The sequence below is a fragment of the Ptychodera flava genome (genome assembly GCF_041260155.1).
Source record: "Ptychodera flava strain L36383 chromosome 3 unlocalized genomic scaffold, AS_Pfla_20210202 Scaffold_25__1_contigs__length_14229661_pilon, whole genome shotgun sequence".
NCBI classification, from domain to species: domain Eukaryota; kingdom Metazoa; phylum Hemichordata; class Enteropneusta; family Ptychoderidae; genus Ptychodera; species Ptychodera flava.
Window position 1 is genome coordinate 10138628 of NW_027248279.1, and position 14411 is coordinate 10153038.

General features: G+C 37.6%; 1 protein-coding gene across 1 annotated transcript; it reads left to right on the plus strand.

Annotated features, from left to right (window-relative positions):
- The first annotated feature begins 209 nt into the window (after positions 1–209).
- On the plus strand, positions 210–14395 carry LOC139125339 (CMP-N-acetylneuraminate-poly-alpha-2,8-sialyltransferase-like). Its single transcript, XM_070691434.1, has 7 exons — positions 210–479; positions 5253–5600; positions 8096–8240; positions 8831–8943; positions 9568–9657; positions 10519–10760; positions 13092–14395. Exons 2-7 carry the CDS (start codon positions 5275–5277, stop codon positions 13328–13330), a joined length of 1155 nt encoding a protein of 384 aa, XP_070547535.1. The 5' UTR covers positions 210–479; positions 5253–5274; the 3' UTR covers positions 13331–14395.
- The last annotated feature ends 16 nt before the right edge of the window (positions 14396–14411 follow it).

The window sequence follows — 14411 nt, forward strand, 5'->3', positions numbered from 1 at the left end:
TGTTTTTTTCATAAATGCAGCCGACTAAGCATGAAAACCGTTATACAAGGCTTCATCCAAGCCTTAGAGTCATATCCGTTGACAATTATAAACTTTATGTTGAATCGAATCTGATGAATTCACTTGTTTAAATTGTCGATAGAGTTCATCCCCTGATGTAAAACGGCTACGTGCACGCTACACACAAGATATGCAAATGAACATGCCTCGGTACCGTGTCAAACAATATAGCCAAAGGCACAATCCAATGCCATTCTGACAAGCAGACCTCTTGTTTAGTCGAACGGAGACAATTCGAAGAAGTTGATGTCAGGTCGAGGCAGTCACATTCATCGTGTCCGGTGATTGATCCATTATTGCCGCTGACCGTGACAGCATTTGGCTGGTACACCAGACTAGAAGGGTTAAGTTGTTTGTTGTTGATTTTCAGTTCCATTGGAGAAGCCTAGGCGACTCACTGACAGCGTTTCGTACCATAGGTGAGTTCACTGTTTTTACTGCTCTGCTGAACGAATTAGAGAATAACTCGAGTATTGCACACAATTGCTAGCTAGTATGGGTCCACATTTTGCCAAGCGATTGGAACTAATTTGGGATGATTGGATCTTCATATTTTTTAATTTTTTCAAAGTGCTAGGTGCCCTATACTAGATGAATGTTTCAATATCACAAATTACACATAAAAACAAGTGTATAAATTTAAAAGAAAAGTAGATGAGCTTACATTTGCAGATTAAACCGACCTGACTCCACCATCCAATTATCACAAATTAGTTCCAATCGTGTTCAAGGTAAATTCGAATTTGAGCAACTATGTCCCTACTCTCATGACCTTTGTCGTCAGGTCACATTCCATGACATTGACAGCCAGATCACGGCGGCTTTCCTCCCTAAATTGTGTGGAACTGTAATCCACTCAATACTACTACTAATACAAACGTAAATATATACTGTAAAAGTCATTAGATAATTACACGTGTGAATAAACAGATAAAACTTTCTCTGGTATATTGAATGAAACATGTCTCTTGAGGGGATAGGTTTTCATGTTTCTACTCAAATTAATTCTCATAAAATTGGAAACGAAGAGGAAATTGACCTTATACAAGATATCATATTTCAGCTTGTTCGAGACATTTACGCTTTCGAATCCTTTGACTCATTTTACAAGTTTGTAATTGTACGTTAACAGACTTGGTTGAAGCCACGATTTCAGTGCTTTACTCGGCGTGTTAGCTGTAAGCAAAATGTACAGAGTGCCGTAGCATTATCGCAGCTTTCGTCATATTTGTGAGAAGCTTCACTTATTTGTGTCAGCTTATCGACTAGAACAATATCGGACAATGCAAGTGGTATTACAAGGAGATACAGTGAATTCGTCCATTGAAAATCTCTATCAAGATTTCACTATGTAGTGAATTTACCAAACCAAGGGCGCGCGATAATTGGCATGATACTATATAATGCCATTGTACAAGAAATCCGCATGTATGTTTGTTTTGGCAATGTATAGACAGGTTCTTTGCTGTCAAAGCCATGTAGTACACTGGTTGCATTCACAAACACTGCTGGACGGGGGGAGGGTTCAGAAGAATCCATTAAAAATTCTCTGATTTCTTTAAATGTCCCCGTAACAAACTCAAAATGACTTGCTACTATTTTGTTAAATCTCCCTCATGGGTCTTGACAGAAATCACGGGGGGGGGGGGGGGAAGAGACCAGTGTTTTTTTTCGCAGGTGGGTTGCAGTTTTTTTCGCACGCATTTTTGAAGGGTAATGAAATTTCACGTATGCCTTTTTGGAGGGTCATCAGTTTATTACGCAACTATTATGAGCCAAGATGTGGCCGATATAGTTCTTTCGTCCAAAAAATATCAAATGATAATACATGGGAATCTATTTGGCAAATTATTAAATTTTTCCCATAATAAACAAGCTACAGCTCTACATTTGTACATGTTTTGTTATTTATGTAAATGTACTTTGCTTGAAGTGGGAAGTAAAATGTGCATGTGTACAAGAAATTTGATTTTTTGATTTCATAAAAAATTTGATTCATTATACGTGGTGGTCTATCAGAAAATTATGAATATTTACTGTATTTCAACTAGAAAGCTAGAAATATTTGACTGTGCATTTATAGACATTTGATAATTGAATTATATAAATGTACTTAATTAGAATAGGATGATTACAAGAGCACACGTGTACACGAAAGTTGATCTTTGGATTGCATCGAAAATGTTGATTCACTATATATGGCAGTCAATGATAAAGCTATGAATGATATTTTTTTAAACATCAAACTAAGTCTGTGCATTCCTAAGTAGTTTTTTACATATGAAAATTGAGGAGGGACACTTTTGAAGAGTCACTAGTTTCTTGCAGTGTAATTTAAAAAAAAAAACTCACCAGCCGCTCCCCTGTAATTTCCGTCCAGTCCCTAAAATAAAACTGGCTTGATTTTGACGTGGACAGATTTGTTTGGAAAACTCCATATTGCAAAACAAGTAACCACAAAAGGAGATTTGGAAACAGGATGACTTCCCTCACCTGTCAGGAAAACTGAACATAATTAACATTATTGTATACAAGGGATCTGAACCTTTTCGCTAATATTTCAGTACATTTTTGTTCTGTGTATTGACTACAGTTTCTGGTTTACTCCAAAGGCAAACACTGATGCGAGAACCAGGGATTAAGGACTGTCTGTATGATATGATAATAAGATTACGGCGGAATAAATGAACTTAACCATCCTTTGTCTGAATGAACAGTCATAAAAACTTACTATTTTACCTCTTGTAAAAAAGTAAGATTTCACATGAAGTTATATGAGGGACATGAAATCTACTTCGCCTTTGTGTTTGAAAATATGTTGAACTAAAATAAATGTTTTCCCGCCAAAGGCAACGTTTATCATAATCCGCACTCCGGCATCTATTAACTCTCTCTCTCTCTCTCTCTCTCTCTCTCTCTCTCTCTTGAATTCTTGCAAGGAATTGTCTATCCCACATAATATCTGTAGCTGAAGTATTCGGCTCTTTGTATAGTCTATCCGTAACATCTGCCTAATGACTAAGGCCCATTACGTTGGTTAAAGATCAACAATAAGTGTTATTTCTATCTGTTCAGTGCAGGAAAATTACACGTTGATGTTATGACAATTTCTGCACAATACAACCAGAAAAACAACAAGAAATATTTAAACCAGAAAATTAAGAATGACATGACGGCTGGTCGAAATGGCGTCAAAACTACCTCTCTCTCATATATACAGCTGGAAACTATATATTTTAGCGAGGTTGACAAACAGATTTGGTTTATGCGACCATTTACGACTGACAAAACAATTTGATTTACGACTGCCTTAAAACTGTGTTTGGTTTATGACTGCCGACATGTTTGCTTTGCTTGCAACTCTGAAATGTTTATTTTCCCTTGTTTTTGTTTGTCAGACCGATAAGTAGACTTTTAACCTGGCAATTTTTATTTATTGTATCGCACGATAGTGAAAAACTTCCCATTGACTGCACCGTGATTTCAAATACAGTGACGTGTCGATGAGTTCCTAAGCTGTGCCATACGATATTATAGCTTGAAGGTGAAGGCTCTCTAACAGCTTATCTAAAAACAAACCATTAAAAGTCAACAGCTTGACTTAATATTACAAACCTTAGGGGAAACCAAAGGCTGAACCGTCTGCCACGGTAACCTTTGTTCCCGATACTATTGCATCATGGGTAATTTGGCCTGAATATGGCATTCTCCACGGAACGAGAGTAACCGGGGAGAGTAAACACGCGCGGATGAAAGCGTTGAATAGTAATAAACAACTCGCTCAACTCGGCGTGTCAACACAATCTTACATGTACATATCACTAACAATTCTCACATGTCAACGACAGACGCTCAATAATAATGTTATATGACACACTTTGGCGATTGCCGTTGGTTTAACATTCCAAACGGTGACGCACCACCCGTGCACTCTGATCCAAGACCCATTGAGTATTTTGACGTGTTTTTCAATTGAATTGTCAAGTAGACAACCATATTGAACAGCATATGTTGAAACGCTTAGATTTTTGAAGGATTTTAGTCAATTCCCGTTTACAGTAGTGCTACCCAAGTCATCTTTGCTGTATTGTACCACCAGCCTTGATGATTACACGGGTTTCCAGCTGTCGCTGAGTGTTTTCTTCTTGTGCTGCTTATTATGAAGTAGGCAATCGCTTTCAACAGCGTGTGTGTTTTTTCATTCATTTCAAAGACAATGAAGTATATGTAGATTTCATTCAGTGCGTATAACGCTGTGTAGTGCTATCGAGCACGGCTACGATGTGCTGCCACCGGTTTCAAGCTGACACTGTTTAAACCACTTTTTCGGAGGGAGAGGGGGGGGGGGGTTAATGCGCATAATGTAAATACGGTTGACACATTATCACACAAGTATTTCCGATAATCGAGATTAAAATAACTTGCAGAAACTTTGACAACAATTTCAAACATAGGAAACAAAGATTAACTGAGATTATTAAAATTAGAACATCTCCTTCCGTAATCGTTAGCACTACGAATGATTCTCATTGCCCAAGGTCACTGCAATCAAAGTGCCGGTACCAGACACCGCCCTAAATGAGGGGTTCTGTGGTGGGCTGAAGACGGTTTTGAAAAATGAACATTAACAGAGCAGGTGCAAGAAGCAAAACTAAGTGCTGAGTATTATAACATTGCAAGATAGAGAAAGAAGAAAAGAAATGGGACATTGCGAAACAAATCAAAAATATCATACAGAAAGTATGTTTTCATTAATCATTTCATCGATTTCTTGATATCATCTTTTTCAACAAGCGGTGTCAAAGAAGTCTTCAAATTTGGAAACCTATCCATCCGGGTTATTGATTTGAATTAACTACTTGTCAGATGTAACAAAAGTTACGTCACACGATTCCCTTTTCAATAAATTCGTATTATCTTCGCAAAATAATTTAATATTTCATTAGTTGTTCAGGAACAAAAAACTTAAACTCTTCTAATCCTCTAAGCTCCCCAATGAAATCCCCAGTTACTAATGCACACAACGTTCATACTTTGCTACCAGATTCATCCTTAAAGTATGCATCATCATCTCCGAGATTTGACAAAATATAGGTACCACAAAACTAGTACAATATACGTACCACAATACTAGCAAAAAAGATGAAGAAACGGGACATTAAATCTCGTGTCATTGATTTTTTCTTTCAAAGGTACAACATTATTGCCAGAATAATGAGCTGTAGGTCCATTTATCGTAGACGAAGACATCTGTACTGTTACTTGATTGCGATGCTCTTAGTGTACTTCACCTTGTCTCTATTACTTGGAAAACAAAAGTCACACAGTACTTTTAAGAAAAGACACCATCAGCGGCAACACCGCAAGGTACCACGCGGTCCAGGCACAGTCAATGGAACAAAATTCAAGCCTACAATTCGAAGGAAGAAGCCCAATATTATGGAATCTGTGCTCAATAACGGAACAGTTGATGTCCTTAAGGTTTTTAAAAGTATTCATCGAAATTGGACTTTTAACGCTACCGCTGCAGAGGAATTTAGGTATGTTTTAATTAATAAATTTAATTCCCTGATTGATATATCAAGCCCTATTTTCCAATTCGAGTAATCTGAATCCGAATCAATTCGAAACAGAGAAACCTTCGTGTAATGCCTTTCACAAATCTCGTCAAATTTGCGCATTCTTTAAAATAAAAGAACCGACATGCCGCCGGTTTCTCGCTTCAGAAATAGTTCATGCAAAGCATGCGGAGAACATGCATGCTTTCACATATGCAAGGTCACGCATTGTACGAGAGACGAGCAATTCAGTGCTGGGGGTTTAGAATTGCTACACAAACAATTTTACTTGTTGTCGCGTTGCAGAATTCCAACTCTCAAACCCACTGTTTATCCCAGTCAATCCATCAGTCTAACAGATGTATCTAAGTATTTAATATCAACGTGAATGAAAATGCTGAATTCAACATACAAGACCTTCAGGCTGTTTTGAAAGCATCTGCAGAGAATGCGCGGTTGGAAGTTAGAGACATCTGGGTCTGTGCCTCAGGCATCGATGTATAGGACCTGATCGTCTGATCTTTGAAGCAGGATAGTCAGACGGAGGAGATCATATGACTTTGTTACGCTTTCCGAAATTCATAGATTTTTTGAAGTAGTCAAACAACACCCTCCCCATCCTTTCGCAATTTCACGGTTTCAACTCATTTTAAATATATATATAATAATAATAATAATAATAATAATAATAATAATAATAATATATATATATATATATATATATATATATATATATATATATATATTGACAATTCTTTCGAAAGAGTAGAGAGGGTAAAGGCATTTTACAGGCGTTTTTATGCTTTAGAGTTTATATCAAACCCATCTCAAGGTGTAATGTAACAGCCGGTAGGGAAACACGAGAACTCAATTCCCTGATTTCAATTTTCATGATCGCCCTACCAGTGGCTGTTCATGCTCGAGCGTGGAAGGGTTGATTTTAATGAATGTCGGTGAAAATATTGGGAACGTATCGTGGCAACACATAACGGGCAAAAATTTCACACTGCCGAATCGACAAACATAAAAATAACGTTTGATAGCAGAACTCTGAAAAACAAACACAACCGAACCCTTGATCAATTCAAAGGACAAGAATCATGTTTGTCTTATCATTCATATGGAGGTGATCTAAAAGCCGAAGGGTCAGAGTAACAAAAACACTGACAACGATCCGTCCACTTCAATGCAAAGACTGCTTCAAATAATTCAAAACAGCGTTTGCCTACAGCTCTACCCCTGGTTTACTACGTTTTTAGGCAATTACTTTCTCTTCAGCATCGTAAAACAGGTCAGGCGAGCAAATGCCCCAGATCATGTAGTCATAGTTAATTTTAGTAGTCTTTTGTTTTATTCAAAAGGGAGAGTTGTATATGATGGTAGCAAAATTTCGGTCAGACTGCTTTCATGAAGTAAGCTCATTCATTTGCTGAAATAGTTCGACGTCTTTTGGTCATTTTCTTCAGTTGAATAATGAACTGCATAGTTCTTACACAAACAGACATGCTAATATTCTGGTTCCCTGCCCCTTTCTACGAAAAGGGTCAGGTATGCGCAATTTGATCCACGGCTATGATTGGACCACACTATGGAACATGTTGATTGGCTAAGGGGAGCGCCTGCGTCTGCTGCGTCCGCTGCAGTGTTATATGTTGATTCAAATTTAAAAAGCAAACAAAATCAAACTCGATTTTGTCATTCTTGTGAAATTCGATCTTCCAAAACATAATTCACCTCATACGATGTTTTGCATTCTAAAACAGACTGATTGTTTGAAGACTTGTATTATGTTCTTGGTGACTGCCCTCCCTGCCCTGTTACTGAGTTACTGCCAAGGGCGCAGTCATTTCAAACATTCTAGCCTGGCATCACCGTCCACTGACGTCCGCCATTTTGCCCAAAATCTGGACAAAATGGCTGGCGCATGCCTGACCCTTTTTGTTAGCACGGCGCAGCCAGCGGTGGAAAGGGATAGGGGACCAGACTAACACGCGGAGTGCGGTAACCCTAGCGACCATCACCAGGGACCATGAACCCTACGTAATATATCCCAATACATTACAGATAGGTTGGTAGGTAGATAGATAAATAGATAGATAGATAGTTGGATAGATAGACAGTTCGATAGATAAATAAACAGATAGAAAGACAAAGTAGAGAGAGATGGAGACACACATACGGACGTACCTACGTACATACACACGCAAGCATACATACATACATACATACATACATACATACATACATACATACATACATACATACTATAACTTAAATTACAACGTAATGTACGTTTGGATTCTGTATACCTGTAATCATTCTGACAGAACTGTGAACTGAATTGAATTCTGTGTGTCTGATCATTGCAGGATGCATAACATTCTGTTTCTTAAGTTTTATGCATCCTACGATCATCAGACAGACAGAACTCAATTCAATTCAGTTCATAGTTCTCATTTGTGTTTTTTTTTTGTCAGGCTCCTCGTAGAGAAAGAATTCAACACATCGGAGACATTTTTGGTGACCAAACGCACTATCAAAATCAACGACACTTTGCGATATGAAGCTGAAAGACGTAGTCAGTTAAATGTAACATCCGAAGTACTTGATCGTGTCCCCGAGGTAATTTGATTGGATTTGAATTCAAATAGTGCATATTGTCTTTACCTTAACCAGTCTTGTTGAAACTACTGCTTTGGTCTTTCTGTAGATGTTGACCGATCAATTATAGCAAATTTTTTCATACTTTCACAGCTGTAAGCCTGAGTTGATTCACGGATGCTGGGAGTGTTAACGTTTACATTGGTTTGTGTCCCATTAACCTCAAATTGCACCTATTGGTAGATCTGTTTTGCAATAGAGATACCCTGGCCTTCGTTAATGACCCGGTTTTCTTCAGACTTGATCGCACAATGACATTACAATATGGCATTAAGTAAGGTATGATTTGACTTTGATCCGATGGGTTTTCTCTTCCTTAAATTCATGCCCACACTGATTTTCCAACATATGCTTTGAGGACACTCTGTGAGCTCCCTTTCGACATGTAAAAATCAGTTATTCTGCAAACAATTATTTTATGACAAATTTAAACATATGTTTAAATGAGATGTTGCAGGCTAGACGCATTAAAAAGCAACATTAGTATGTACTTAATCTTGTCACTTTATGATACCGAGTTTTTGTTTTATTTTATCTGTGTTTTCTTTCAGGAATCTCCGTACAAATGGAATTCGTTCAAGAAATGCAGTATTGTTGGCAGTAGTGGGATACTTTTGGGAAGCCAATGTGGAAAAGAGATCGATTCTGCAGATTTTGTAGTTAGGTAAGAACAAGTTCAATTTTTGTAAGCGCTATCCCGGGTTTTATTGTGTTCTCGGTGATTTGTCAGTCTTTTGTATCTCTTGTCTCGCGTTTCTTCCTGCACCGTTCTTTCATATCAGTGAATAAAAATGTTCCAAAAAACCCCAAAATACCGTTCTTCCCATTGACCCTTTCGACAACATGTGATTGATCTACGATGGAAAACGATTGAAATTATAAACATAATTCGTATAAAAGACTACCTATGTTAGAAACAGTAGAATTTTTTAGATTGCATTTTTGGCAAATACGTCAACCTCGATGCATAGTAAACGTCAAATCACAGAGGAACATCTGTCTGTGTTTCTCTGAGGTCAAATGAAATATTGAATGAAATATGCAAATACATGATTTGCTGTGTTTCCAGTATATTTAACTGCGTATTAGTGTGGTATCAAACCAATGTACTGGATATAGACAATGCGATTCACCCTTAAGTAAACTGCCACCGTCATGTCAGTGTCTTTGGGTTTACACAGGACACATGCAATAATCACGTCATACTAGTAACTTGGCAGTGAAAATAGCCATCTCATTGGCTGATGTAACAACATAGCAGTAACGTTTTGGCGACTTTTGTCTCCAGGTTTAACTTGGCGAAAACTAGAAACTTTGAAAATGACGTTGGATTGAAGACAAGTCTCATTACTTGTAATCCAAGTATTGTGGAAAAGAAGTGAGTGTTTAATATGGAATTACGCAAGCTTTGCCCCTCATTAGAATCAGCGTGCCATTATATAGAGCACTCGTGAATATTCAGAGAACCTTCCATTAAAGTGCCAGTATATACAGCTTCAAGATCTAGTTTTTCAATACTTTTGTTATGAGGTCATCTGGAGATTTTAAACCGTATTCCGCTTGTCAACCCTGCATGTATACATACAACCTGCGTTGTTCGTGTTGACAAGTGAATATTGATCCGAACTACAATTCAAAAGTAAACAATAAAGTGCACTTTACACGTTTAGATGCTGTGTTGGCAAACTGAATAGTATATGTGCTTTAGCGAGTAGAACCAGAATTTACTATCGTCAACTTACATAAAATAGTGACAACAATCAACAAAAAGTTACAGCTATAGGTCCTTCATTTGAACCATTTCACTTTAATGTGGTACGTACTAATCACGGTCCCTGGACCGTGTACTAATATAAGGATTGAAATGGCTGGCAAGGTCTTTACGATCCATGACGCCTTGCAATATACCATTCGGCACATTTCCCAACGTCTTTTACGAGGAAGAGGGAGAGCAGCGCCCTCATACTTTCAGTATGTGTAGGGTCACATACCTTACCGAGCTGCGCATTAAATAACACTTCTCTGTTCAAACATGTTAATTTCTACTTCAACGTCACTGAAGAGAGTGAATGGCTGTTTCTTTGTATTACGTTATCCGAATTCGATACTTAAAACAGAACGTACGAACCACAGCTTCAACCTCAGGATGTTAGGAGAGACAACTTCAATTTAAAGAATAGCCATCGAATGTGTAATATCGGCTTATGTGAATTATCAAATTGTATTTCTGTATTGACAGGTATTATGGACTGGCCGAAAATATGACTGAACAGTTCAAAAAAGACATACTGACAGAATATGGAAACACAACAATCTACATACCAGCCTTCACTCACAGCTTTGGCACTGAGCTTGCGTTTCGGGCCCAAGACGTTTTGAATTCTACAAATTTACGAATAATATTTCCTCATCCACTCAATATGATATCAGTGAAAACGTTCTGGAAACTTCGGGGAGTAGGCGGTTTGCATCCTTCGTCCGGTATATAACAATGTCAACGTTTGTTACTCTGTGTATGTATGTATGTATGTGTGTGTGTGTGTGTGTGTATGTATGTATGTATGTATGTATGTATGTATGTATGTATGTATGTATGTATGTATGTATGTATGTATGTATGTATGTATGTATGTATGTATGTATGTATGTATGTATGTATGCATGCATGTATGTATGTATGTATGTATGTATGTATGTGGGTGGGTCGGTGTATATATATATATATATATATATATATATATATATATATATATATATATATATATATATGCGTCGCGACACAAACAGATTTGTTGTGATATATATATATATATATATATATATATATATATATATATATATATATATATATATATATATATATATATATATATATATATATATATATATATATATATGCGTCGCGACACAGACAGATTTGTTGTGATCGATGCCGTGCTAGCTCTTACGACATTTTTACCAAAAGGTGACCCGATAAATCCAGACATGGAAACATGAAGGCATAGAAGGCATATTTGTCCAACGAAATTTCAAGTCGCTTAAACTGTAGCCTTTCCCGAGAATCGAATGGAGATACGGTCGATCGTTTTATTTTAATGGCTCAGTAACGTCTCGGCTCCAGTCGAGTCGTGGACGTCGTACCTGGCGATCCCGGTTGGCGATAGAACCGCCAACCTACACCTCGACGTAAGTTCAACTGAACGAATGAGTACAGTATAATCTTCGGGAAAGCGATATAAGAGGCACAAGCATAAAGTCATTCGACTAACAACGATAAATTTCCTTCATCGCACAAAAATTCCGTAAATCCTTGCTCGGAATCAAACTTGCAGCGCGGCGTAAGGCTGTAGCGAAGACATAAGCTGTCGAGCTGTGTGCAGCGCTGTAGAATCCGATGTACTTTCAAAGTTGACTCAGACAACACTCAAAACAGAGTTTCCGTCAAGTAACAAAATTAGGGTGTATCCACGGGCGAGATATGTGTCACTGCAAACATCAAAGTCCGTAAGACGAAAACATTGACGACCGAGATCGGGATTGACGAGTTGACACCGACAGAGACCGGTGACGGCAGCGTTATACTTGTGGGCACAGACATGCAATGAGGTACACACCCTGTGTGTAATCGAACGGATCTTTCGCGCTCACCAAGGTCGTAAACTTGTGTGATATTTTGAAAAGCCACGGCATCTCTGAGAATAAGAATTACTGTTTCGATCGTGTGGTTGCATTTACTTCATAAATCTATTTGTAAATATTCTAAGTAGCTCTGAATACTATAGTGGCTATCCGTCGCCAGCACGGTGAAAGTTATGTCCACCGATGGCTGACTTGCCTTAGCATCGGTTAAGCTCGAGACAACGATTGACACATTCATGTGACCGAATCCATAAGTCTGGTTGGTGGAGATACAATTCGATGTATCAAAATTTCAGCTTGATGGGATTTATGAATGAAAGTATCTTCTTGGTGACGGGCCGCTTACTCTTTAAATGAAAGTAATCCGCGTAAGTAAAACACAATCGCGACGAAATTCATGCAGTTTGTTACGATAATTTTGATCCATCTACGTCAAAAGAAAAATAAGAGGACTGTTCATGTGATGCATATATAATCCCACGTGACAAATATATAATCAAACTTGTGTTTTTCGCGGAGCCGCACAGCTTCTCGCCTTCGGCTCGAAGTTGTACGGCTCCGCGAAAACCACTCGTATACGATGACGTTTTCGCGGAGCCGTACAACTTCGAGCCGAATATATATATATATATATATATATATATATATATATATATATATATATATATATATATATATATATATATATATATATATGCACACACACACACACACATATATATATATATATATATATATATATATATATATATATATATATATATATATATATATATACGCACACACTTTGGTATATACTTTCTCAACCATACCTTTCACACAATTTGTCGTGTTTTTATTAAATTTTCCTTTGCTACCTGACTTGCATTGTTTGTCGTGTTGTGAGTCTGCAAATGATACACACACATGAATGTATTCAAAGTTCATGGTGTTGCGTTTACCTGGCGTCAATGATTTAATATATGAATCGTTTTTCATATAATTAATATCTGTCTGTCTGTTTGTCTCCGCCTGTCTGCCTCTGTCTGTCTCTGTCTGTCTGTCTGTCTGTCTGTCTGTCTGTCTGTCTCTCTCTCTCTCTCTCTCTCTCTCTCTCTCTCTCTCTCTCTCTCTCTCTCTCTCTCTCTCTCTCTCCTCTCTCTCTCTCTCTCTCTCTCTCTCTCTCTCTCTCAGGAATGTTTCTATTCACCACTGTTCTCTCACTCTGTCAAGAGATCCATCTCTATGGATACTGGCCTTTCATAGAAGATGCATACGGGACTTCGCTTTACTATCACTATTTTGACACACCTGACGCCGTTCATCCCATTGAGAGACTGCAGGGCAAGTATCATAACATGCCGACGGAATTGATGTCTATGATAAATTTGCATAATAGGGGAATAATCCGACTTCATTACGGTCATTGTTGAATGACCATAGTTTTGTGTTCAAAAGCTAATGTGTCTATATAGTCTGCGATTTCTGTTAGAAGTTTTAGATTTTTCCCCTGTCGCGACATTTATTACAGTGTTTGATTGATTCCCAGTCTAACACCTGTAATTGTTACCAGTGAATACGAAGGAAACACCGTTCGAGTCAACTTTGTTGTCAATGGTTCATGCAAATTTCGACCGGAAATATTTTTAGACACAATGGAAGCAAGTGAAGCTATGAAGACATAGTTGATGCATGCCATCGTTTGGATATAGCTGATGTTTCCTTTCATGTTGTAAATATTTTCGAAGGAACTCTAAAAACTGAATGCTCAATGAATGTTTTGTGAAGTTATCAATATTTCAATTCTTATCAGTGGTACAAGCGAACTGCCCAGTTTTTGTCAAAGTCTGTAAATATTCACCCGGGAAATCCATAATTATGGTGAAACCTGTAAACTTGTCGTACATTGTAAGTTTAGAACGTCGGTCGCACTACAGGAATGAAACCTCAACTCCGGTGACAGAGGAAAGACGAAAGTCACAGTAGAACAAAATGTCTGAGGAAAATTCCGAGAGCAGGGAGACATTCATAAAGAGTACAACGCTAGTATTTGATGGCCTGTGCCACATGACAAACACAGTAAACAGTACTTTTATAGTTTCTCTGGAAGTGAAACTGAACCGTCCTTCATTACATATCAATGTAGTCGCCGTTTACATAGCGAGCTTGATTCAATAAGAAACTGCAACAAATAATATAATTATTAGATCCGACAGTCACAGAACTTTGCCTTGTGTAACACTTATTTATGACATATTATATTGAGGGGAAAGTCTTACCTGATACACCTTTATTTGAAATGGGACTCAAAGTCCTATCAAGGTAATCAGAGCTAGTACCTTTTCATTTAAAATATGTTTATAAACTGTTTTAATTAATTTATTCCACTCGCTTTACTTTTCTTCTCAACGTATCATTATGTTTGTGCGTTTGTACATATTTCAGTCGTTTTGTAAATGTGTTTCTTAAACTGTTAATGATTTGTAGTAAAATGTATGAAAACAAACACTTTGT

Excerpts from the sequence above, each read along its gene's own strand:
- LOC139125339 (XM_070691434.1), top strand. The coding sequence starts at position 5,275 with ATGAGCTGTAGGTCCATTTATCGTAGACGAAGACATCTGTACTGTTAC. Across the intron at positions 5,601-8,095 it reads ACCGCTGCAGAGGAATTTAG|GCTCCTCGTAGAGAAAGAAT; the intron begins GTATGTTTTAAT and ends TTTTTTTGTCAG. Across the intron at positions 9,658-10,518 it reads CCAAGTATTGTGGAAAAGAA|GTATTATGGACTGGCCGAAA; the intron begins GTGAGTGTTTAA and ends CTGTATTGACAG.